The following is a 23,490-nucleotide window of genomic DNA, read 5'->3' as shown; positions in this document are numbered from 1 at the left end:
GTAACTTCCCCTTATTTTCAGGTTTTGAGACATCTTCAGAATCTTATTTTATTGTGTTTAATTTTGTAGTATAAATTAGATATGATGCTGGTTAGTGCAGTTTTCTAATCTCTCCCTTTTTTATGTACATCGAGAATTTTTGGTAGTTGAGCTTCTAAGTTTATTTTCATATCCCAAAAAATAATTAAACTTGATTGAGTTTTTTTTTTTAAACAATATGATCCAGATACTCTACAATCTTTTGCAGAGGAAAAGACAAGCCTGACAGAATATCTTATTGAAAACCAGCTTTCTTTAGTGTGGAACTTGTTCAGTTAAACATCTGCAACCACACTCAAACACGCTTTACTTCTGATGATGAAGCACCCAGGTGTTCAAGGACATGTCTAAAAAATGCTTATCAGGTTGAATTCAGTGTGTTTTTACTTTCACATGTTCTGCACAATGCGGATTCAGCTGGAAATTGTTGCAGTTGTAGGACAGTCCTGTTGCATGGGGGACAGATCATGCCAAACTGAATACAGATGCTGTGATTCATGAGGTCCAATGCAGCATAGATCCCACACCCATCGATTTCCCACATGAGACAATTTGTGACAATGTTTGTATAATTCATTTCTAAGGTAATCTTCTGTTTAAAGTGTTTTTATTTAAATAGAAAGTTCACCCAAATGTAAATTCTGCAATCATTTACTCTTCCTCCATGTGTTCCAAACCTGTTTGACTCTCTTTCTTCTGTTGAAAAGATTGAAGTATTGAAGAATGTAAAATTAAAAACTGCCATTGACTTTCATGTTATGTTTTGTTCCACTATGGAAATGATGAGGACATTTTCATTTTAGGTGAACAATCCCTTTAATAGCATTACAGTGTCTTTCTTTTAGGGCACTGTAGTTTTTCCACTGTAATCCTCTGTGCTTATTGACCCCAAGATGTGGAAGAATTCAAATTGCATAGATCCAGAAAATGATTCCAGAAGAATGATGCATTTCACAAGTTCACACATATTTGGCATACTGTCCGGGGAGAGGGCTCTGAGACACCCTAACTTTAGGGTACCCTTATCAGGATAGACAGAGATAGGGTTCGAGCGCAGTGTCTAGTCCGGCCCCAGAACGCTCTCCCCCAAAGATTTAAATAGGTATCTGGTTTAATAGTGTGGAGTTGGGGTGGTGGGGGAATGCTGAAGTGAAGAGAAAACGGAGGTATGACATGTTTGACTTTATGTAAGTGTTTGTTCTTGAGCTGATTGGATAATAGAGTAATTGTCTGTGATGAATTAGCCTTGTCAAAGACTGATGGTGCTCCTCCCGAAATTTGTTAGAATATAGAATCCTGCTGTTTAAATGGAAATCAAAGGCACAGAAAACCGAAAAGCAAATTGAACTGAAATGTTGTGTTGTGCCTCAGAGCGGCAGAAACCTCACACAGAATAAATGCTACGTTCTAAACGTTATGTTGAGTTTGGAGCGGGTGCCTGATGTTTGAGATTATAATCGTGTTAGACAACTCTGTGAGGTAATTATAGAAAATAATTTTGATGATGAATTATTAAAACAGTATGCAAGTAGTGCAATTGTCCAATGCCTTTTTTATGTTTTATAGTATGTATTGAAGTAATTAATTTGGTATGGAGTAGATAAAAACTCAAAATAAAAATAAAAAACTCAATGGAGCACACTTTATATAACTTTTTATATCAATTTTTTTAGAATTTATGTTCATTTTAGCCTAAAAATGTGAAATACTAAAAGATCTTGCACAACACTGACAATTCGTCACCATAGAATAATAATGTTCTATCTGACATTTTTGTCAAAATTGAGTTATTGACATATTCTTTTAATTCTTTTTATTTTTTTGATTGTAAGACTTTTTATTAAATAAAAAATGTTACACACATACTGTTTGCAATGGAATGCAAAAACTTTAAAGCTCAATATCTCAAAATCATTCAGAACGCAGATAGAACCTTATAGTTCCAAGGTGACGAAATTGCAGTTTGGCTGCTTGCCTTACTAGTGCTACACAATTCCCACGAAATAAAAAGAAAATAAAGCATTCAACATACTCTTATTTCAGTTTGATGCTTTAATGGAAATAAATAGCTTGTGTCCAAAATGATATTGCACAAGTATTTTTTTTCTTATTTGGCAAATACAACATTGATATTTAGCATGTATATGTCCGAGTCAGTTAACTCACTTTCTGCTTTGTATGTTGTCTTTCTGATGAATTACAGCTTTTAATACATGCTATCCAGTGGCTTAATGCTTAGGCGTATCAAGTCTGTGGAATGTTTTGAAGCCATGAGATACTGTACAATATTAATGGCACTTTTACAAATAATTCAGTCGAAGTCTGTCAGCACAGTGCTTTGTTTTTTCACACATAGGAGTAAATCACATTGAACATGGTTGTGTTTAAATATGCAAGATGCAAGGCAGAGGAATTAAAAAAAGCAAAGTTTAGAGATTATTTTAGGTTTTTTTAGAAGACTTAAAATAAAATATGACACAGTGCTGAGTAGATCTGACAGTAATGCTGCAATACAATTATGAATAACGCAATAATGTATCAGATCATTTGCATTCAATGTTTGTTTTTAACCAAACAACCTATAAGCAAATCAGCCAACATCATAGAAGCCTCTATGCATTTTAATATGTATATGTTTCCCAATTATGTCAGTACTTTTTAAGTCTTGAATGTAGCATGTCTATCCAAAGTGGTACCAAAAACTGAAACCGTCTTCTTGTTTACATGTGTGGACAACAGGGAACATCATTCATTCATTTTTTGGCTTAGTCCTTTTATTCATCAGGGGTGCCCACAGCGGAATGAATCGCCAACTCATACAGCATATGTTTTACACAGCAGATGCCCTTCTGCCCACACCCCAGCACTGGGAAACACCCATACAGTTTTGCAATCACACACACTCATACACTACGGCCAATTTAGCTCATTCAATTCACTTATACAGCATTTCTTTGAATTGTAGGGGCCACTGAGCCACTGTGTCGCCCTATCAGGAAATATTATTCATTATTAAATATAAATATGACCCCTTAATATAATAGCCTATTTATAAAACGGTTAATAAAAATGTTATTAAAATATATATTTAAATTTATATGTCTACTGGCAGTTTTCTAAATTTGTAGCTATTATTTAGTGAATGCACATATGAAATTCCTTCAAATAATGAATACCATTGAAACAAGGGCTGTATCTAAAATCGACTCATAGCCTTAAATTGTGTGCGATTTAAAGGGAGCATGCAGTCATTTCTAGTGGAGAGTTCGCGCGCAAAATGAATTTCAGCGTCTGACCACAAGCTGGTATCCACAGCGGAATCCTACACGTAAGTTCCAAAATAAATTATTTATTCGTTAAATGCACGTTTTTACACATGACAGAAATCAAAATACAATCTGACCAGGAAGTGTACAAATTCAATTTGAGAGATTTGTCAATCAGCAAAGCACAAAACGGCATCCTTTCCGGCGCACTTTCACACTTTTTCATTCACACTTTTAAGTGAGCTAAATTATAGAACTAGGGAATAGTGAATAAGGGGAATTGGGGCGTGTACATTGTATATAGTGGTATACAGCCATGAGATACCTGCGGCGTTCTATAAATCACGTGTCTACACACCTGACAAACACTCTCAAAATAATTTGCTTTTGTGTCCATCCATAAATAGCCTACAATTAGACGTCAATTTACATCTTTAAATTTTACTGTGACCATTTTTCCACTGCCCTGCATCTTTAAATGTAAAACCTTGTGTGAGAGAACAACTTTTAGTTTGCTAAGCTACAGGCCAAATGATATAAAGGTAATTACTATGGATATTTTACAGTGGCTTCATCAGAACCAGATAATCCTAACTAAGGTTCAACAATAACAACATCATACCGAATTTGACAAATCTATAAAGACTCTTTGCACTCGGTTAATGCCATTTAGCAGTTGCTATTAGATTTCTACAAGGGACAACACATCTGTGCAATTCTTACTCCATCCGCCAGGTGGCTTTAGACGTCAATGAAACTAAAAACAACCTCAGTGTGAAAGCAATAAAACAACCACCTTCACTTGATAAATACATTTAGAAATGACTTGATATATTGAATAAAAATCACAGTGACACTTCATAAACTACATAGATATCATATCACTATTATTATTATTGCACTCTTCCATTCATGTTGGTAGAAAAAAACGAGTCTACTGAAATAGTGTTTCAAAACAAACAGAATTAAGCCTTCATAAGGTTTTGGAAGCAAACTCTTTCCATGTTTAATAATGTTGTTACTGTTGCCTATTAACTAAATGATCTACTAATCCTCTTGAAACTCTGTTGTAGACATACAGTTCACAGTTGGTTCCTGTCATGGCACTGAATGAGGCTGGATTAGGCTTTCGAGTGGAATGCAAAAGCATAAAAAAGGAATTAGATTTCCTGCTGTTTAACAGATCGCCTTGAGCATGTAGTCCTGTTTGAGCGGGTTGCATAACAGCCATTTAAAACCTTGACATTAGACATTTAACACCTCCAGAGGCACTTATATCAGGCTGAGGATGGACTTCACTTCGCTGTATAATGTGAGAGGAACTTCAGGCTAGTGCTGATGTGGACATCATATACGTTTAATTTCATTGAGCCTATAATTCACAATAAAAAAAATTTAATGTAATCGGATGAAGTTTTCTTCAGATAAACATAAACATTAGAGCCTTTCTTAGTTGAAACTGTGGTCCTTAGTGGTTCAGAAAAAAAATACTAGAACAGTCTCATATATTTTGCTGACTTTTGTACATTATCCCAAATGTTTTGAGAAATGTTCAAATCATTAAGCAATTTTATTTAGTGACACAAACTCGATTTGCAGTTTGGTTTTAGAGAAAAGACGGAAACACCCAAGATGCTTCACTAAGTTGTGTATTTGATTGGACTGCACAGAGGATGTATTTAGTTTGATAAAACAACATTGCTTTCCCCATGTGATCATGAAGAACCGGAAGCAGTCGACTGTGAAATAATATAGCTCGCTGTTTTGAGCAACCCAGGCTCATTCTGCTTATACCCTTATATACATTTCTGGAGAAAGCAAAATATGTCCCAGGAGGAGGTACATTTTTTTGCAGTTTTAGTTTTCCTGAATCCACCAGAGTCTGCTGTGTATGCCTTTTCAGATCTTAAATTTCTCTCACGAGTGCCATTCATGCTTGCTGTTCTAGTAAACCCACTAGAGGCTGCTGTCGACTGACTGACTTGCTGACTGAAAGCACCGATTGACCCACAAACCCCCTTCACTCAATCCAATCAGAGTGTTTTTTAAAAAAAAAGCTATCCAGAGAAAAAAAAGCCCCCTAATTATTACTCCGTTTTCAGATTTTACCACATTCTCATCCTGTTATTTATTTGTTTAATTTATTTTTAATTTATTTGTTTTTGTCTTACCCGCAATGATGCGGTCAACTCCGCTCTGCATCTCAAATCCACTGTACGTATCAAGCTACTGGACAAACTGGTAACAGCAGAAAAAGTCGATCATATGGAAGTAAGCGGTCAGCTGTTAAGCAGGAAAAGGAACAGCATCATACTGCCAAGTAACATTCATTTTAAAGATGAAATGCAACCATACTTACTTCTGCTTACATAATTCTTGATCTCCAGAAATGTATATAGGGCTAGGTTTTCAGAATGCGCCTATGTTGGTTTTGAATCATATCGCGTTTGTCTGTCATCAGCAGTTGCAGAAATGTCTCATGACATTTCAATGGCTTTCAGCCTTAGTCTGCTTCATACTACCATGATAATAAGTTTTGAATAATTTAGCTCAGTGTTTCTCAACTGGTGGGAAACATTTTCAGTGGGTCGTAGAGTGTGTCGTCAAAAAAAAAAAACAACAAAATTAAATTTTCTTGCTTATTTTGCTTATATCAGACTTTAATTTTGAAATGCGCGCATGACAACCAGACCATTTGACATGTGAAATTTCATTTAATTTTAGCAACAAATATGTGGAAGCGCAAATACGACCCCCAATATGTAAAGTATGGACTTATATACTTATATATATTGATGACAAAAAGGTTTCAAACCTCAGTGTGTCATCCGTAGTGAGGTGCTCTCACAAGAGAACATAAAACCTTCTAAATTAAAACGACATTTAGAACATCCAAGTTGCAAGGACAAACCTGTGGACTATTTTCAAAGAAGACTTCAATAACTGAGGGCATCACAAAAAGTGCCTAACATCTTCATGTTCAAAACAAGTGCAGGCACTCTGCGCATCTTACTGTGCTCACAGTGTAGCTAAGGCCAAGAAAGCCCATACAATAGTAGAAGAGCAAATAACTGGTGATTATTATAAAAATGGTCATGATTATTTTAATAATTTTACTTTAATTTGCTGTTTTTTCTGTTCAACAGGATCAGTGTTAATGTTTTTTTAACAGTTCAGTTTAGTTAATGGTAAATAACTTTTCCTTACCCTAACCACTGTTTACAGTATTTGACGTTTTTACTTTGTAATATTTCTTTAATTTGATACACTTTGCTAAATGACAGCAATGAAATATTGTTTATTTGTAAGTCTTGGTGATTTTCTTATGATTTATCTGTCACTATTAACAAATAAATACAATTGAATTAGAGTTCCTAAAATTTTACCATAGCTCCTAAAAATTTGGGTTGTCGCTTGATGAACATGTAAAAATGTAGGTCCCATGGAAAAAGCAGTTGAGAACCACTGATTTAGCTCACCAATAAACATGATTTATTCACGAGTGCTGTAGGATGTAATAAAGACCACAACCCCCATGATTCCACACTCAGACACAGGGTCATCAAACTACACATTTTTTTCTAATAGAAAAAAATTACATTGTGCCTCTAATTTTATTAACAGGAGCCACTGGTTTTGAGTCTCAAAGTATTTATTTTTTTATCAGTCAGCAAGGATCACAGTTTCAACTTAAACTTCTCCTTAATGTTCTATTGATGAAAAAAGTCACTTTTAATTTTTTGGAGAAAGCTATTGGTGCTTGAAGGGATATTAGTTATTTTCTCTCATGTAATGGCAAAAAGCTGATCATTTTTAGTCATTACTGAATTTTTTTGTCACATGATCCTTTAAAAATTCTTTCTAATATGCCGATTTGGCACTCATAAAAAATGTTTGTTTTTTTTAAATAAAAAAAGTATTTCTTTGATTTAGTTTTTTTTCTGTAACAATGTAATCTGTTTTGTTATTATTGTTATATCTTACTGACTCCAAATCTTTGACCATTTATGGATGTGGGGTGAAAAAGGCAAAATACTTGTACTGCTGATTATTTAGTTGATTTTGCAGGCAATATGATGTTTGCGTGCCTTACCTGTGAGCGTCCAACAAATAATCTACATGCACTTAAATATAAGTTCAAATTTGTGGTAATGTACACACTGATCCATAATGTTGGCACATAACAAAATGAATCTGGTGTCCAAAATGAGGTATAGTGGTAAATATCAAAGACAAAAAAAAAAAAGGGTTGCCAGACGTAACATGAATAATGTGATGTGGGAATATCCTTTCAATAATAAAAAGACCAAGTCATGTTCAGCAGTAGCTCTCGGAATACATGCCTGCTCCTTCTCCACCACACTGCGGTAAAGCTGGCACATCCAACCCATTGACGACCTGCTTTCGGGCAGATATATAGCAGTACGCCTTGCCTTTCTTTGCTCCAGGATGGTAGTGGTGTTGGATGGAGGGTGTTGGATCTGAGGACAGCTGGCTGCCACTGTCCAGGGGGCATTCGGGAGAGCAGGCCGGGTCATGGTGACATTGAGGACCGGTTCCTACTGGCTGAGTGTTGCTACCTGTGTTACGCTGGTCATCCAAAATACTTATTCCCAGTTTCCATCGCTGCCATTTCTTTTTGATTTCCGACTGTACCTGGACCCAAGGAATATATAAAAATAGCAGATTAGCCAAAGATTATTTCAATACAAGATGTAAATTCACTCACCCTTATGTTGTACCAGAAGGTATTCGGTCAAGACTTTTTGACATTTCCGTTCCTCCATTGATAGTCTGTTCACTTAAAAATGTGACTTTCAAAATATTCATAAACATGAACTACGGAACAATTTCTAAGATTTAATTTAGGCTTTTACTAATGTTTAAACTTTGATCAGCAAACTGTGTTTACAGCATTCAGACTTGGTCATAGACGCTCATGCTTGCTTGATGCATGAATACCAATCAGGTTTATTGTGTTTTGTGCTGTTTGAGCTTCCACAAATAAGATTTGTTCTTGTGCATCAAGCAGATCTCTAAGCTCTGAACTCAGAAACTCTGGGCTTGTGTTTATGTTTGCTGACCAATGTTTATTTGTGAACTAAAATGGAGTTCTTTTGCGGAGTTTTGCAATAAACAGCTTGATTCATAGGGAGTTTTGGTTTTATGCATGTTTCAAAGTATTAGAAATTGTACAGACTTTCAATGGAGGGCAGAAATCTCTCAGATTAGATTTAAAAAGTCGATGGCTCAACATTAAGATGAGTTCATAGCAGAATTTTCTTTCTGAATTAAACAAAAATAAAATAACATTTAAACAAAGGGAACAATGTAAAGATAAGTTAATGAAAACGGTTCCTTGTTAGTCTGTGTTACCTCAGACACATTAGATAATAACATATAGAAACTTTTTGTTTCAATAATTAATTGGTCTTTGTATAAATTAACACAATGCTTTAAATAGTTTAACCATTAAAAACATAAGGCTGCATTTATTTAATGAGTAATGCAATCAAAAGTTATGATAACTGTAAAAGACTATTCACAAGTCCAAATACATGCGGTAAAAGTGAACTGGAAAAGCTAAAATTATCCGAAGTATTTGTGCGGGAATGAGAGTTTCCCAGTGATGGGTTGCAGAATTATTAGCCCCCCCCTGAATTATTAGCCCCCTATTTATTTTTTCCACGTTTTATGTTTAACAGAGAGAATATTTTTTCAACACATTTCTTAACATAATAGTTTTAATAACTAATGTCTAGTTTTATCTTTGCCATGATGACAGTAGGGTGAGGCAGTGGCGCAGTAGGTAGTGCTGTCGCCTCACAGCAAGAAGGTCGCTGGGTTGCTGGTTCGAACCTCGGCTTAGTTGGCGTTTCTGTGTGGAGTTTGCATGTTCTCCCTGCCTTCGCTTGGGTTTCCTCTGGGTGCTCCGGTTTCCCCCACAGTCCAAAGACATGCGGTACAGGTGAATTAGGTAGGCTAAATTGTCCGTAGTGTATGAGTGTGTATGTGGATGTTTCCCAGAGATGGGTTGCAGCTGGAAGGGGGAAAAAAAAAGACTTGCCGGATAAATTGGCGGTTCATTCTGCTGTGGTGACCCTGTATTAATAAAGGGACTAGGCCGACAAGAAAATGAATGAATGATGACAGTAAATAATATTTTACTAGATATTTTTTAAGACACTTCTATACAGCTTAAAGTGACATTTAAAGGCTTAACTGGGTTAATTACAGTTAAGTTAACTGGGCAGGTTAGGGTAATTAGGTATGTTAGTATATAACGCTGGTTTGTTCTGTAGACTATTGAAAAAAAAAATGCCTAAAGGGGCTAATAATTTTGTCCTTAAAACAGTATTTAAAAAATTAAAAATTGCTTTTATTCTAGGCGAATTAAAACAAATAAGACTTTCTCCAGAAGACAAAATATTATCAGACATACTTTGAAATTTTCTTTGCTCTGTTAAACATCATTTGAGAAATATTTTAAAAAGAAATTCAAACGGGGGCTAATAATTCTGACTTCAACTGTATGCTGGATAAGTTGACGGTTCATTCCGCTGTGGCGACCCCAGATTAATAAAGGGACTGAGCCAAAAATGAAAACGAATGAATGAAAATATACAAATGATAATTAATGTTTGATTACAATCATAGTACAACAGCCAATCAACATATTTGAATGATTTGTGAAGGATCATGGACTGGAGTAATAATACTGAAAATTCAATACAATGTTAAACAATGTTATTTTAGTTTCAGTACCGAAATACTATTAAAAATATATGTATAAAATATAAAAACATATTGACACCTCTTACCTCTTTATTGACAAAGCAGTATAATATGGCCACCAGAAAACCCTGAGGAGCAACGAGAGCACATGTGTCAAACCGCATTAACTATATGGACATACACTACATCAAAATAATGTGCGATGGAAAACAAGTAAAGCAGTAACTAGGCCATGTTGTGACACGGTCTGTCTCTCTTGATTCACTAAGTTGTACCTGAAAAGAATTGAAGAAGAGTTCAAAGAACAGGTTGACATTGCGAAGTACTCCTTCAGTCTGTTCCTCTGTCATCACTGCAAAAACCACCTCATGAATCCCTAACAGGGGAATGAGGGTCAGTGTGGACTTGGCTAATCTGAAACACCAAGAATATTCAAGTCATCAATTTTTCAGAAAAAAAACCCTGACCCATAACATCTCAAAATCTCATCATCATTTGTAAGTTTAATTACAAATCTGCAGTTCATTTATTTTGTAGTTGTTTTTAGAATTAATACCAATACTTTCAGATAAAAAAAAAAAATCAAACGCTTTTTAAATTGGCATTTTTAAAGGAAGATTAAATGACAATAGCAAGGCACTGAGGGTAAAGCAAGAATCTAATTAGCCTCTATCATTGTCACAACTGTAATGTTAGATTTTATTCCACTTAAACAGGATTTATGCTTCAGGGCTAGAAATATCGTCTCTGCCAGGGAAAGAAATGTTCTCTAAAATGAACGCTGGCCTTAAGGCTGACATTTGAAGAAGAGGACGAAACATTTCCTTTAAAAAGGTTGAAACATCAAAAGCTTTGCGTGACACACTTCTAGTTACGCAACAAGGATGAATTCAGAGATATAGATTTTGCTGGCACAAGGGAAAACTACAGTAAGAGAGGTTGGTTGTTTTAAGCAGCATTTTTTTACACTATTATAAGCAAATCTGTAAACAGATGCTGGGAGGAATACATTTACCAGCAGCAATGAGTACACCTTGACAGTTTTTTCAGGAAAAGCAAATTAGATACTTGTGTAAATCTGGTTTTTTGGTTTTGCATTAAATTAGTCAGTATCAAAGGCAAAACTATTCTGATAATAGTAATATTTTCAAAATAAATATTCATGAAAATATTCTAATAATCTTTAAGGTTATGGAGCAAAAAAGAGTACACAATGAACAAACAAACAAGACATTTCATTATTAAACCAAAGAATCTCAAATATTTAAGGAAACTCAAATTCTTACCTAAATTTATAATCTGTATATCTCATCTGATGTGCTTTTAATTTGGAGATGAGGATCAGAATAATCCGTATAAATATGAAAAAGTTCACCTGCAAAATAGGATCATTTTCAAACTCATATATAAATAACTACATGTAGAAAACACAACGTAAAGATTTCTTCTTACAATATTATTCCATTCTTCAAACTATGATTCAGTAATACTTCACTAAATTCTCTTAGCTGATGGTGACTTATACTGTATGTTCACAATAATTTGCAAAAAGTGCAGAAAAACTTCCTAGAGGATGATTTGGGCTAATGAGTCATCCATGTATAATACATGAGTGAGAGTATATTTAACTGCTTATTCATACGTTGTGTTCCAGACGACTCGGGACTTGGAATTCTCTCAACTTGCACTCAAAATAACCACTGGAAAGAAATCCTGCTTGAAGAGTTCGGCAGATCTTTCATCTCAGGTTTTAATGAGAAACGCCATTTGACATCTTTTTAAAAGATGGTGGCAATTAAAACAAAAACTCCATTGCTTCCTTTCAAACGGAGTGAGAGAATTCCAAGTCGTTAAATCAATCAGAACTTCAAATACATAAATACAAATTAAAATTGAAGGCAGACTGAAGTAAATACAGCAAAAACTCACTAAAATAGCCAAAAGAATTGGCGTTCGGATGATCCACCAATATGCCATATTTTCATTGATCTCCCAGCACCTGGAGATGTTAGGCACAATTAATCTTTAATCAAAAGAAAGAAAGCTGTTGCATAAAGCATTGGCAAATCTTACCTTGTGTTTTCATACAAGTAACGAACAATTATCCAAGGCACCACAAAGAGCACAGGCGTTCCTGTCAGAAAACATCAGATCAAACACCATATTTGTGCATGTTCATTCAAACTTGACTTTGTTTAAATAATAATAACAATTCAGCTGTGGTACTACGAGCTAACAGTTTATTTAATTGATTTAATTACATTTGATTCATAGTCATCATCCTATTTTTCCAAGCCTGTTTGAGTTTTATTCTTCTGTTGAAAACAAAAGAAGATATTTTTAAGAATGTTGGGAACTGGCAGCCAATGACTTCCATAGTATTTTTTCCTACTATGTATGTTTCTCAATATGCGTTCTTCAGCGATCTTGCGTCTTCTCGTGTAACGTCATTATCAACCTCCAAAGTTTAGTTCCAATATCAAAGACCACAAGAACGGAGGAAGCGTGAAACTTCTCGATATCGAGGCCGCACCGATGCAGACTTGTGCACTGAACTCGCTTTAGAAGTCATTGTGACTGGAGGTGTGAAGCACATCATTTTACTTTGATTTATTATTAAAATTCAGAGATATAACTTATTTATCTCAGTAGTTTCCCTAAATGAAACGGTGAATATAAACATTACCATGAAATTTTTTTTATAAAGGAATAAACACATTAAGGGTGTTTATTTGCTGAAATTCGTATTAAAATCTGTTTTATTTATTTTGTGCAACGTATATTTGTAAAGTCTTTATGCACAGTATATATTTTGAAAAGGGGAAAAAATTGTTGTATGAGTGCTGTAATATTTAAATAATTTTCCATTAAAAACGCATGAAGGTCATGTGACCATCAGGAAGAAAGCAACATCTCATTTCTCAAGTCCGTTCTCTGCGTTCTTGGAATTTAGAAACAGCCGATGTCCACCCACCTTCTTTGAATGTTATTACTTGATTGAATGGCCGTTATCAGTGGTTATCAGCTGATGGATATGGGCTAGTAGACCAGTAGTTATCATTCATCCACATGGTAAATCATACTAACAGAGAAGACTCTAGATTCAGATGTGTTTTTACTTTACTGGGCCGGTTGGGTTTAGGGTTGGGGTAGAGGTAGGGGTAGACGTTAATAAAATAAAATGAATGGAAAATTTTATAAATAATATAAATAATTCTCGTTAACTTCCGGCCACAGCTGTATGTGATCTATAGCTGATTAACCATGTGGATGGATGATAACAACCGCTAACAGAAGATAAGGCCCCTACTGGCCCATATATATCAGCTGATAACCACTGATAATGCCAATTCAATTGAGTGATAACATTCGAATCGGCTGGTCTACAAGTTTCCAACAATCATCAAAATATCTTCTTTTGGGTTAAGCAGAATTTAAAAAACTCAAGTTTGGAACCACTGGAGTGTGAGTAACTTTAGATTTTTTTGAGTGAACTATTAGTCTTAAAAGGATAGTTCACCCAAAAATGAAAAGTTACTCACCCTCAGGTATACTCTCTTTTCAGGACAGCTTGATGACAGTTACACACCCCAGCCGATGAAGAAGTATACACAAATGTAACTGTTCTCTGAGAAGACCATCAGCACCAGCAGGTTGTGGAGATATAAACCTTCCACCAGAAGCCAGTAGTAGTTGGCGCCGACACAGTACTGCATCAGGACCTGAGCCACACGGCAGCCTGACATCACCTGTGAGGATTTAAGGTGCGTTTAATAGTTTATTTTATTGGACATTGCTTTTATTGTGCTATGGACAGAGGTTAACATGTGTTTAATGGTCATCAGCAACTTAAACCCTTGAAAGATTTGAATGGTTTGATTTTTAAAAAAGCATACAGTGCTAAGCAGAAATGAGTACACCATGCTTTAAAAATGAATATGTTTATTTATTTATCAGTGAATATAGGCAATACATTTTCATGCAATTAAACAAAATTGTTTTATTAAAGAGTTATGTCAAATAAAATAAGAGTTTGGTCACCAAACATCTTTAAACATTGAAAAATAATACATTTAAACACATATAAGCTATTAAAAAAAACATACTATACAATTGTATATTTTGTATGTTTCTCTTGATTTTTCGTGTTTCTGAAAATTGTATGTAATATTTTTCACCTACATATTAATTTGGGTGTAGTAATTTTTGGGTAACACTTTATTTTGATGGTCCATTTGAGTATTAGTAGACTGTCTGCTTAATGTCTGTTGATGCTGCTCTTTCAACAGAGATTTAATTGACTATAAGAAACTTTGCAAGTACATGTCAAATACGTCAGCTTACACTAACTAACCCTAACCCCAACCTTACAGTCTATTTATAATCTACTGAAAATTAGTTAGTATGCAGATACAATGTAACTTAAATTTAACAAACAGACCATTAAATAAAGTGTGACCCATTTTTTTGTACTGATCTTGAGTTTCTTTGTTAGATTATTTTCATTTTTGGCTTTGGCACTGACAAATCTAATGTATACGCACTAATATAATGTTGTAAAGCATGCAGTAGAAAATAGGAATGTACAAGAGAGATCTGTCAGGAGTGTACTCATTTATGGTGTATGTACATTTATGAAGCTACAGTATACTTTGTATTATATCATCTTTGCATCAAATTATAAAAAAAAAAAACAAAAAAAAAACACGAATTACTGCTTAGGTGGTGTGAGGTATTTCTAATGCCAGTCACACATATTTTTTTATGAGTTGAGTTTTTCTTTTATTACTTGAACAAATAGGAATGCAAAAAAAAAATAAATAAATTGTGTGGTACTCTCCCATTCGCTTTACTCTTAAGTGTACCCAACTATGATGGAAATGTGAAAAGGGTCCATTATTGGCATATTACATTGTTTATGCAATAAATCCTGGCTCTCATGGTGAGCAGACTGCTTAGTGGAATTAAAGGTGAGCTTGACCGAAGAGCCAAAAATAGGCACTATTAAAAAGAAACAGCTGAAAATCTGTTTGCAAATAAAATTTACTTCGAAACTAATGATTGCTTTGATGCTTGAATTATCACATGGCAGATACTCAATGCATTTAGGAATGTGGACGTGCTTCATAAGATCTATTTCTAAGTTCTAACAGCATTACAATGAGGAAGAAAAAAGGTAATTGAAGTGACTTTGAATGTGGCATGGTTGTCGGAGCCAGACAATCTGGACTGAGCATTTCAGAACCATCTATGCTGGTTGGATACACTTTACAATAAGATTCCATTAGTTAATGCTATATTTACTAACACGAAAACTAATGAACACTTTTAAAAAGCTAATGAAAAAACAGTTAGTTTTTGTTAGGGTCTGTTAAAATTCTTCTTGCGATTCTGATTGGCTTGAAGGTGTAAAAAGCTGTTCCAGTCAGTTTTGATCAGAGTTCGAAATAAATGTACTTCACAGTAATAATAATTATCTTTAAACATACTTAGATGATGTGCTTTATTCACATTTAATAGACACTATTACGTTATAAAACATTTATTCTATTCTCCTTATGAGTAAACTAAAATTTAGGACCATGACGTTGAACCATATAGCGGAACTGGGGTCTCACACTGGATCCAGGTGTGGGGTCGGGGCTCATATGAGCGCCTGATGGCCGGATCTGTCCCCAAGCAACCAATCACAGTCACTAGAAGGAGTGATGTGGCCATCCTCATGTAACCCACCACCTGCAGTAGGAGCCGTAAAGGGCTGGTGCATTGTGGATTAGGCAGTGATCGAAGGCCATAGTCAGGATGACCCAATCTTTGGACACGGAAATGTCATCTTACAAACATTATCTAATGGAACCTTATTGTAAAGTGTGATACTCAGATTTACAGAGAATGCCCTAAAAACCAACTGAATGTCAGTTCTGTCGGTGAAAATGTCCTGTTGATGTCTGAGGTCAGAGGAGAGTAACCAGACTGGTTTACCCCAATAGAAAGACAACAGTGACTCAAAGGTCATATAAAATTAAAATAAGGATTTTAAGATGTTAGTACTTTTAAGGATTTCTATAATCTAGTGACAAAATTTGTGTTTAAATAATACAAACCTGTTATAAACGTTCAAAGCTTGCAGGTCGTCGTTTCTGCCTAAATGAATCAATCTTTTTTTTTTTTTTTTTATCTCATACTGTACCTTCAGTTTCTTATCAAATCTTCTGACCAGTCCAATGCTCTCTAGTATCTGACATGTCCCGCCCCCTTTAAGGTTCTCGTTTGCTTTTCAATTGATGCACTTGAGCTCAACCAGTCTGACTGGCAGAGCTGTGATAAAACAAAATGCTTTTGGCTGTTTATTTAAAAGGGGAGGAGCTACTCTATGTCCCACCCACTTTTCATGTTTTAGTTAAGCATACGCCATACATTTAATAAAATGCACATTTCAAAGCACTTCACAGGACCTTTAACCACTCATTGTGCTAATTATAATGCAATTCTCATGTTTAAAATCATGAGATCATGCGCAATTCTGTCAACAACTCACTTTGAGTCCTCTGCTATACAGTATGTCATATGCATTTTTGAAATGTGTTATTTTTCCCCATGAAAATGCATTGTTATACTGTAACGTGACATGAATGACGGATGCTTTCAAATTAATCGCTAATAATTTTTTTGTCAATTATTTTCATTATCGTCTATGAGCATTTTTATTGAGTAGTAATTGTTGTTTACTGTATTCTTAACATTTTTATATTTACAATAAATGTAGGAATGCTTAAAAAACCTGCTTAGATGAATATTTGGTTTTCAAAATAGAATATTAATTAATCTCTAAATATTAAACAAATATATAGTGTCATATAGTGTTAACAATCTTGTTATAATAGTGTTAAAATAGTTAATAAATTAACATTGTTTTAAATTATTTATTCATTCATTTATTTTCCTTTGGCTTAGTTCCTTATTTATCAGGGGTTGTCACAGCGGAATGAACCGTCAACTTATCCAGCACATTTTTTACACAGCAGAATCCCTTCCAGCTGCAACCCAGCACTGGGAAACACCCAAACACTCTCACATTCACACACACTCGCACACTACAGCCGATTTAGCTTATCCAATTCACTTATACCACATGTCTTTGGACTGTTGGGGAAATCGGAGCACCCGGAGGAAACCCATGCAGACATGGGGAGAACATACAAACTCCACCCAGAAATGCCAACTGGCCCAGCCAGGACTCGAACTAGTGACCTTCTTGTTGTGAGGCAACAGTGCTAACCACTGAGCCACCGTGCCACCCCGGATTTAAATTACAACATCAATTTTACGTGAACTAGAACATTGTCTGACCTTTGATGAAAAAGTGTGGAAGTACAGTAGTAGACTGAGTGTTCCTGCTTACCTGGTCACTCAGAACGATGGAAACATCTTTGTTGTCCCTGAACTCGGGAGCATCTTTCATGAGCAGCGCGTCTCTTGTGAGGATAGACACGGCTCGCAGGATGAATGAGGCAAACAGGTTGGTGTGGATGTAGTTGCGTGTGCAGCGAAGCTTTCTGCAGTGACACACAAAAGCACACTGAAAGGTTTATTTTATTCACGGGCGAGTTGAAAGTGCAATTCTCCTGCTGACACCAACAGCTAATGACCTCCATGTTAAAGCGAAGCAAAAAATAATATCCTAGGGGAAATCAGACATTCACATCTGCATGCTCTCAGACCTCAATTCTGATATGGTTTTGTGACACTACGCCTTTATTTGTCATAGTTCATGGTGAGTTAGCTTAACAGCTTGGTATAATATGATGCAATGCGATTTTATTTGTCCAAATCATGTTTCCTTTTCTGATCTGCATTCCATTTTATATGCGTCCTCCTAGGGCTGTGCAATATGACAATAGATATTGTATGGACAACATATCTAGTTTCATATTTTGCTCAGTCGTTTTTTGTGGTGTTGCAAAATGCATTGTTTATGGTAGTTCTTTTGCATCATTTGAATGAACACAATCTTACACTCCACCACAAAAATGTGAATATCTGAATAATGAAAAAGTTGCAAGCTTCAAAGTTGAATGTTGGGTTGACATTTTCTGTTGGGCCTGTAATCATTTTTGTGAAAAGTGTTTCATATCAAATTATTTATTATATATTTTATTCATATTCCTTTTTCTTAGTCCCTTTATTCATCAGGGGTTGCCACTGCGGAATAAACCGCCAATTTATCCAGCACATGTTTTACACAGCAGATGCCCTTCCAGCTGGAAACACCCATACACTTTCTCATTCACTCTCATACACTACGGCCAATCTAGTTTATACAAGTCACCTGTACAACTTGTCTTTGGACTGTGGGGAAAACCAGAGCACCAAGAGGAAATCCATGTGTACACTGGGAGAACATACAAACTTCACACAGAAATGACAACTGACCCAGCTGGGACTCGAACCAGTGACCTTCTTGCTGTGAGGCAACAATGCTAACCACTGAGCCACCGTGTTGCCTTATTTATTATATATTTCTACATTAGTATTTTTATTTCAATTAAGCTACTATTTGAATAAGCTGCAAGGCGGCTCAGTGGTTAGCACTGTCACCTCACAGCAAGAAGGTCGCTGCTTCGAGTCCTGACTGGGCCAGTCGGCATTTCCTCCGGGTGCTCCGGTTTCCCTCACAGTCCAAAGACATGTGATATGGGTTACTTGGGTAAACAAAATTGGCCTTAGTGTATGTGTGTGTGTATGCAAGATGGTGTGGGTGTTTCTCAGTACTGGGTTGTGGCTGAAAGGGCATCTGCTGCGTAAAACATATGCCGAAATAGTTAAATAGTTACATAGCCACTGATAAAAAAGGCACTAAGTTAAATGAAAAAGAATGCATGAATATTATTTGATGGAATTTAAATAAAAATATATTTATTTATATATCATGACATTTACACTCATAATCAGGATATGAGATGACTGGAAAACAGAACTTTTCTTAAGTTGTACGGGTATATTTTGAATATTTTGAATATTCAATAATATAACACTCTCAGAAAAAAGGTACACGTTGGCACAAATAATATTCCTTGAGGAACAAATATGTTCCTTTGCAAAAATTTTACCTTATATGGTACAGAAAAGACCTCTTATGATACTGTTCTATGCGTTTTATGGTACAATTAAAATGAAGGATAAAAGGTACAAAAGAACAACTCATTTTTTATTACAATACCTATGAAAATAAATATGACTGGAAGGGCGAAGTGATTTTATGAATAATTTCCGTATTAAAACATGAATCATCATTTAAAAGCATATGTTTAAAGAAACTTGTAAACATTAATAAATAAGTTCTATAATGCAATACTACAAAACAACTGGTAAAACATAAAACTATAGGTGTAAACTAAACATTTAAGGCATTGTAAATAAATGTTTGGTAAGCATTTTGACACTGTTAAGGTACAAAGTGTCTTGTCACTGTAGTGGTACCTTCATGGATCAGATTTGTACCTTTGATAAAGGTTTAATATTGTATCTGCAATTTTAAAAAAGAAAAGTACATTTTGGTTTTCCATGGTACAAATCCTGTCCTTATAGGTACAAACTGCAATGGTACAAATTGGTTTCTTTGTCTTAGGGTACAATACTGTTCCATAAAAAGGTACTGCCCCAGTGATAAGGGTTTGTACCTTCTTTAGTACAACATTGTACCTTTTTTTTTGAGAGTGCATATGACTCCTTTTTCATTTGCATATCATGTTCCATGAAGATATTTTAGTTTTTTAGTCATATGGAATGCTAAGAACTTAATTTAGACACATTTAGAGGAGATTGTGAGATGATATGGGTGTTTTCCAGTACTGTTTTTTTTAGTAATATGAATGGCTAAGAACTTAATTTGGACAAATTTAGAGGAGATTTTCTATTGAGAAATTGGAGAAATATTTAGATTTTTATTAACCTTCAGAATCCAGATTTAAATAGTTTCAACTTGGCCAAATATCATCCTATTCTGCAGTAAGAGACAAAAGCACATTGAAAGGTTTATTTTATTCATGGCGAATTGAACATGCAATTCTCCTGCTGACACCAACAGCTAATGACCTTCATGTTAAAGCGAAGCAAAAAAAAAAAAGATATCCTAGGGGAAATCAGACATTCACATCTGCATGCTCTTGGATCTTAATTATGATACGGCTTTGTGAATGTATGCCTTTATTTGTCATAGTTCATGGTGCGTTAGCTTAACAGCTTAGTAGAATATAATGCAATATGATTTTAATTAACCCTTAGATTTTCAAATCAACATAAAAATGATGGGCTCCACACAATTTTTTCATGTTGTCCCAACACAAATTAATTAATTTAGCTTAATAGTTTTTACAAATTTAAGTGGATTGAAAATAAACCAAGTGTCCTCGCCAAAAACTTGTTTCGACTCATTTTAAATAAGTAATTTGAACAAGCAGCAACAGCCATTTTTGGAGTGTTTCTTAATCAAATATTGTCTTTCCTAACAAACCACACATCACATGAAAGCTTATTTATTCTTTCAGATGGCTTCAAATGACGTATAAATCTCAGTTTTAAATAAAGTGACCCTTATGATTGTTTTTTATTGAACTCCAGGGTCACTTATCAAGACATTTTTGTCATATCTTCCAGCCCTATGTCTTGATGAAAGAAAGCACTTACTTACCTAAATATGAGAAGTATGATGAGTGCTAAAGACAGGCTGGCCAGGGACAAAGAGTAGCCAACTGTGTACATCACCCTGAAGTAGGCCAAGACCATCATCTGATTCTCCTGTAAAAGGCAGGCGAGAGAACGGCACTGAACTGACATGAGTCATATCAAATCATGTGACTCTGAACCTCATCAGACGTCTCGTGTGGGACATGAAGACAAAGCTTTAGAGCACTGAGTAATTCATTCTCGCAGACTTGCAGACATTTGTCTAACTCTGCTCTGCTGACAGCCATTGAAAAGCCGCCTCAGGCTAAGAGCAACGACATCTTTATATTCATGGATCACTATAGCGAGTAATAGCCTATAACTCTGTGAGTAGGAGATAAAGTCTGCTGCACCGCGGTAAGAAATGAGTTCAGCGCTTTGCAAATGACACTAGTGTGGCGCATTTCCAAGTGCTTTGCTTCATGAAATTACAGAACTGCATAAAAATTCGTAGAGCCAGTTTCATATTTTACGGCAATTGCCCATGCGTCACTATTACACAGTTTTTTGCTGTTTTGGTTTCTTTCAGTTGGACTCAAAATTCATTTTAATACCAATGTGAGGATAAGTATTAAGTGTATAAAATAAAATTAAACTCCTTTCGTTAGTTGGAATTTTGATGTGAATAAAGTTCAATTGTAATTGGAAATTACATTTAAACCTAAAACAAAGATAATGTGTTAATATAAAGCACATATTAGGGAAGCCACGTTACTTCATATTGTTCAAATGTTAGCGGGGAGCAAAATAAAAATGTATTATTAATGTTTTTATTCAGAAAAAAATGAAATAAAAAAATTCTTTAAACTTTCAGTTCATTAAAAAATGCTGAAAAACATGGATGACAATGAGCATCAGAACATTGTTCAGCACTGATGATAATGAGAAATGTTTCTTGAGAGGTCATATAAGAATAAAACAATGATGCTAAAGATTTTAAATAAATTACATGAATAAAATACACTTTATTAGGTTCACCTGTCTAATTGCTTATTAACGCAAATTTCTAATCAGCCAATCACATGGCAGCAACTCAATGCATTTAGGCATGTAGACAATGTCAAGATGAGCATCAGAATGGAGAAGACAAGGGACTTAAGTGACTTTGAATGTGGTATGGTTGTTGGTGTCAGATGGGCTGGTCTGAGAATTTGAGAAACTGCTGATTTACTGGGATTCTCACGCACATTCTGATAGTTACTTCGAGCAGGATAATGCACCATGTCATAAAGCATGAATCATCATGGCCCCCACAGTTACCAGATCTCAATCCAATAGAGCACCTTTGGGATGTGGTGGGATGGGAGATTCGTATCATGGATTATGGATTTTGCAATAACTGCATGATGCTATCCAAAATATAGACCAAAATCTTTGAGGAATATTTCCAGTACCTTGTTAAATCCATGCCACGAAGGATTAAGGCAGTTCTGAAGGCAAAAGGGGGTCCAACCTGAAACTAGTAAGGTGTACCTAACAAAGTGGCCGGTGTGTGTATATTGACATAGAAAACAGTTATTTAAAATTAGATTTATTTTTTTACTGTTTAATGGGATAAAATAGCCTATTTTTACTCATCAGCCTTGATGAGTAAAACATATTTCTTAATGTGGACATCTTACACAATTCATCAATGTTGTCCCAACACAAATAAATTAAGCTAACTTCAGAAAAACAAGTAGTTTGAACAAACAGCAAAAATATTTACATAAACATATATCAGCTAAAACAACGAAATGTGACAGCATGTGACACCTTTTAATGCTGAGTTTGGGGTCTCTGTACCTGTGCTATCTGCTGTCTGCCATCTGCATTGCACTGTGAGTGGTCTCTCCATGTGCTGCTGTGGTTGACAGTGAGCCACTGGCCATCTGGACCACATTCCCGCGACACAAACCCATTACGAACTACAGAGGACAGTAACACAGAACAGATCTTCAAGTACCTGCATTCAAAGTAGTAGTAGTAGAGTAGGGCTGCACAAAATTAAAAAAATTAACAAATGGTGCTTTTTATTTTTCTGGTTAGTATAATAGTATTCAGGAACATAAATTGAATAATTAACCCTTTACTGCATAAATTAAATACAGATAGTCTTTGTTAAAGTTACAAAATCTGTAATTTATTGTGCTTTAAATTTCAAGACCTCAAAACATGAGCAAATGGTACACTTTGATTCTATTATGATTAATCTAAAATTACAAATGTCCAAATTTCATCTTCAACGGTGAAGCAATTTATTGTGCAACCTATCTATCTATCTATCTATCTATCTATCTATCTATCTATCTATCTATCTATCTATCTATCTATCTATCTATCTATCTATCTATCTATCTATCTATCTATCTATCTGTCTGTCTGTCTGTCTGTCTGTCTGTCTGTCTGTCTGTCTGTCTGTCTGTCTGTCTGTCTGTCTGTCTGTCTGTCTGTCTGTCTGTCTGTCTGTCTGTCTGCCTGCCTGCCTGCCTGCCTGCCTGCCTGCCTGCCTGCCTGCCTGTCTGTCTGTCTGCCTGCCTGCCTGCCTGGCTGATAGATAGATAGACAGACAGACAGACAGCCTGCCTGCCTGCCTGCCTGCCTGATAGATAGATAGATAGATAGATAGATAGATAGATAGATAGATAGATAGATAGATAGATAGATAGATAGATAGATAGATAGATAGATAGATAGATAGATAGATAGATAGATAGATAGATAGATAGATAGATAGATAGATAGA

At 35.2% G+C, this 23,490-nt stretch overlaps 1 protein-coding gene across 4 annotated transcripts in view; it reads right to left on the bottom strand.

The window, feature by feature from the left end:
- Nucleotides 1-2,073: 2,073 nt before the first annotated feature.
- Nucleotides 2,074-23,490, bottom strand: part of gipr (gastric inhibitory polypeptide receptor) — a 38,191-nt gene continuing 16,774 nt past the window's right edge. For 2 of the 4 annotated variants that reach the window (XM_009291758.5, XM_068213748.2), the window contains 10 exons: nucleotides 22,551-22,672; nucleotides 20,731-20,837; nucleotides 17,443-17,596; nucleotides 13,630-13,789; nucleotides 12,114-12,174; nucleotides 11,970-12,039; nucleotides 11,327-11,415; nucleotides 10,316-10,454; nucleotides 10,127-10,168; nucleotides 3,377-7,961 (listed from right to left, as the gene is read on the bottom strand). In XM_009291758.5, the coding sequence (XP_009290033.1) occupies nucleotides 7,623-7,961; nucleotides 10,127-10,168; nucleotides 10,316-10,454; nucleotides 11,327-11,415; nucleotides 11,970-12,039; nucleotides 12,114-12,174; nucleotides 13,630-13,789; nucleotides 17,443-17,596; nucleotides 20,731-20,837; nucleotides 22,551-22,672 (1,283 nt within the window). In that variant the 3' untranslated portion in view covers nucleotides 3,377-7,622. Of the gene's footprint in view, nucleotides 7,962-10,126; nucleotides 10,169-10,315; nucleotides 10,455-11,326; nucleotides 11,416-11,969; nucleotides 12,040-12,113; nucleotides 12,175-13,582; nucleotides 13,790-17,442; nucleotides 17,597-20,730; nucleotides 20,838-22,550; nucleotides 22,673-23,490 lie in introns of those variants that run through there. The other 2 variants (XM_005157739.5, XM_073923785.1) reach the window with 2 other exon arrangements.

The sequence above is a fragment of the Danio rerio genome, chromosome 15, assembly GCF_049306965.1.
Source record: "Danio rerio strain Tuebingen ecotype United States chromosome 15, GRCz12tu, whole genome shotgun sequence".
Lineage (NCBI taxonomy): Eukaryota > Metazoa > Chordata > Actinopteri > Cypriniformes > Danionidae > Danio > Danio rerio.
This window is presented reverse-complemented; position numbering and strand designations above follow the sequence as displayed.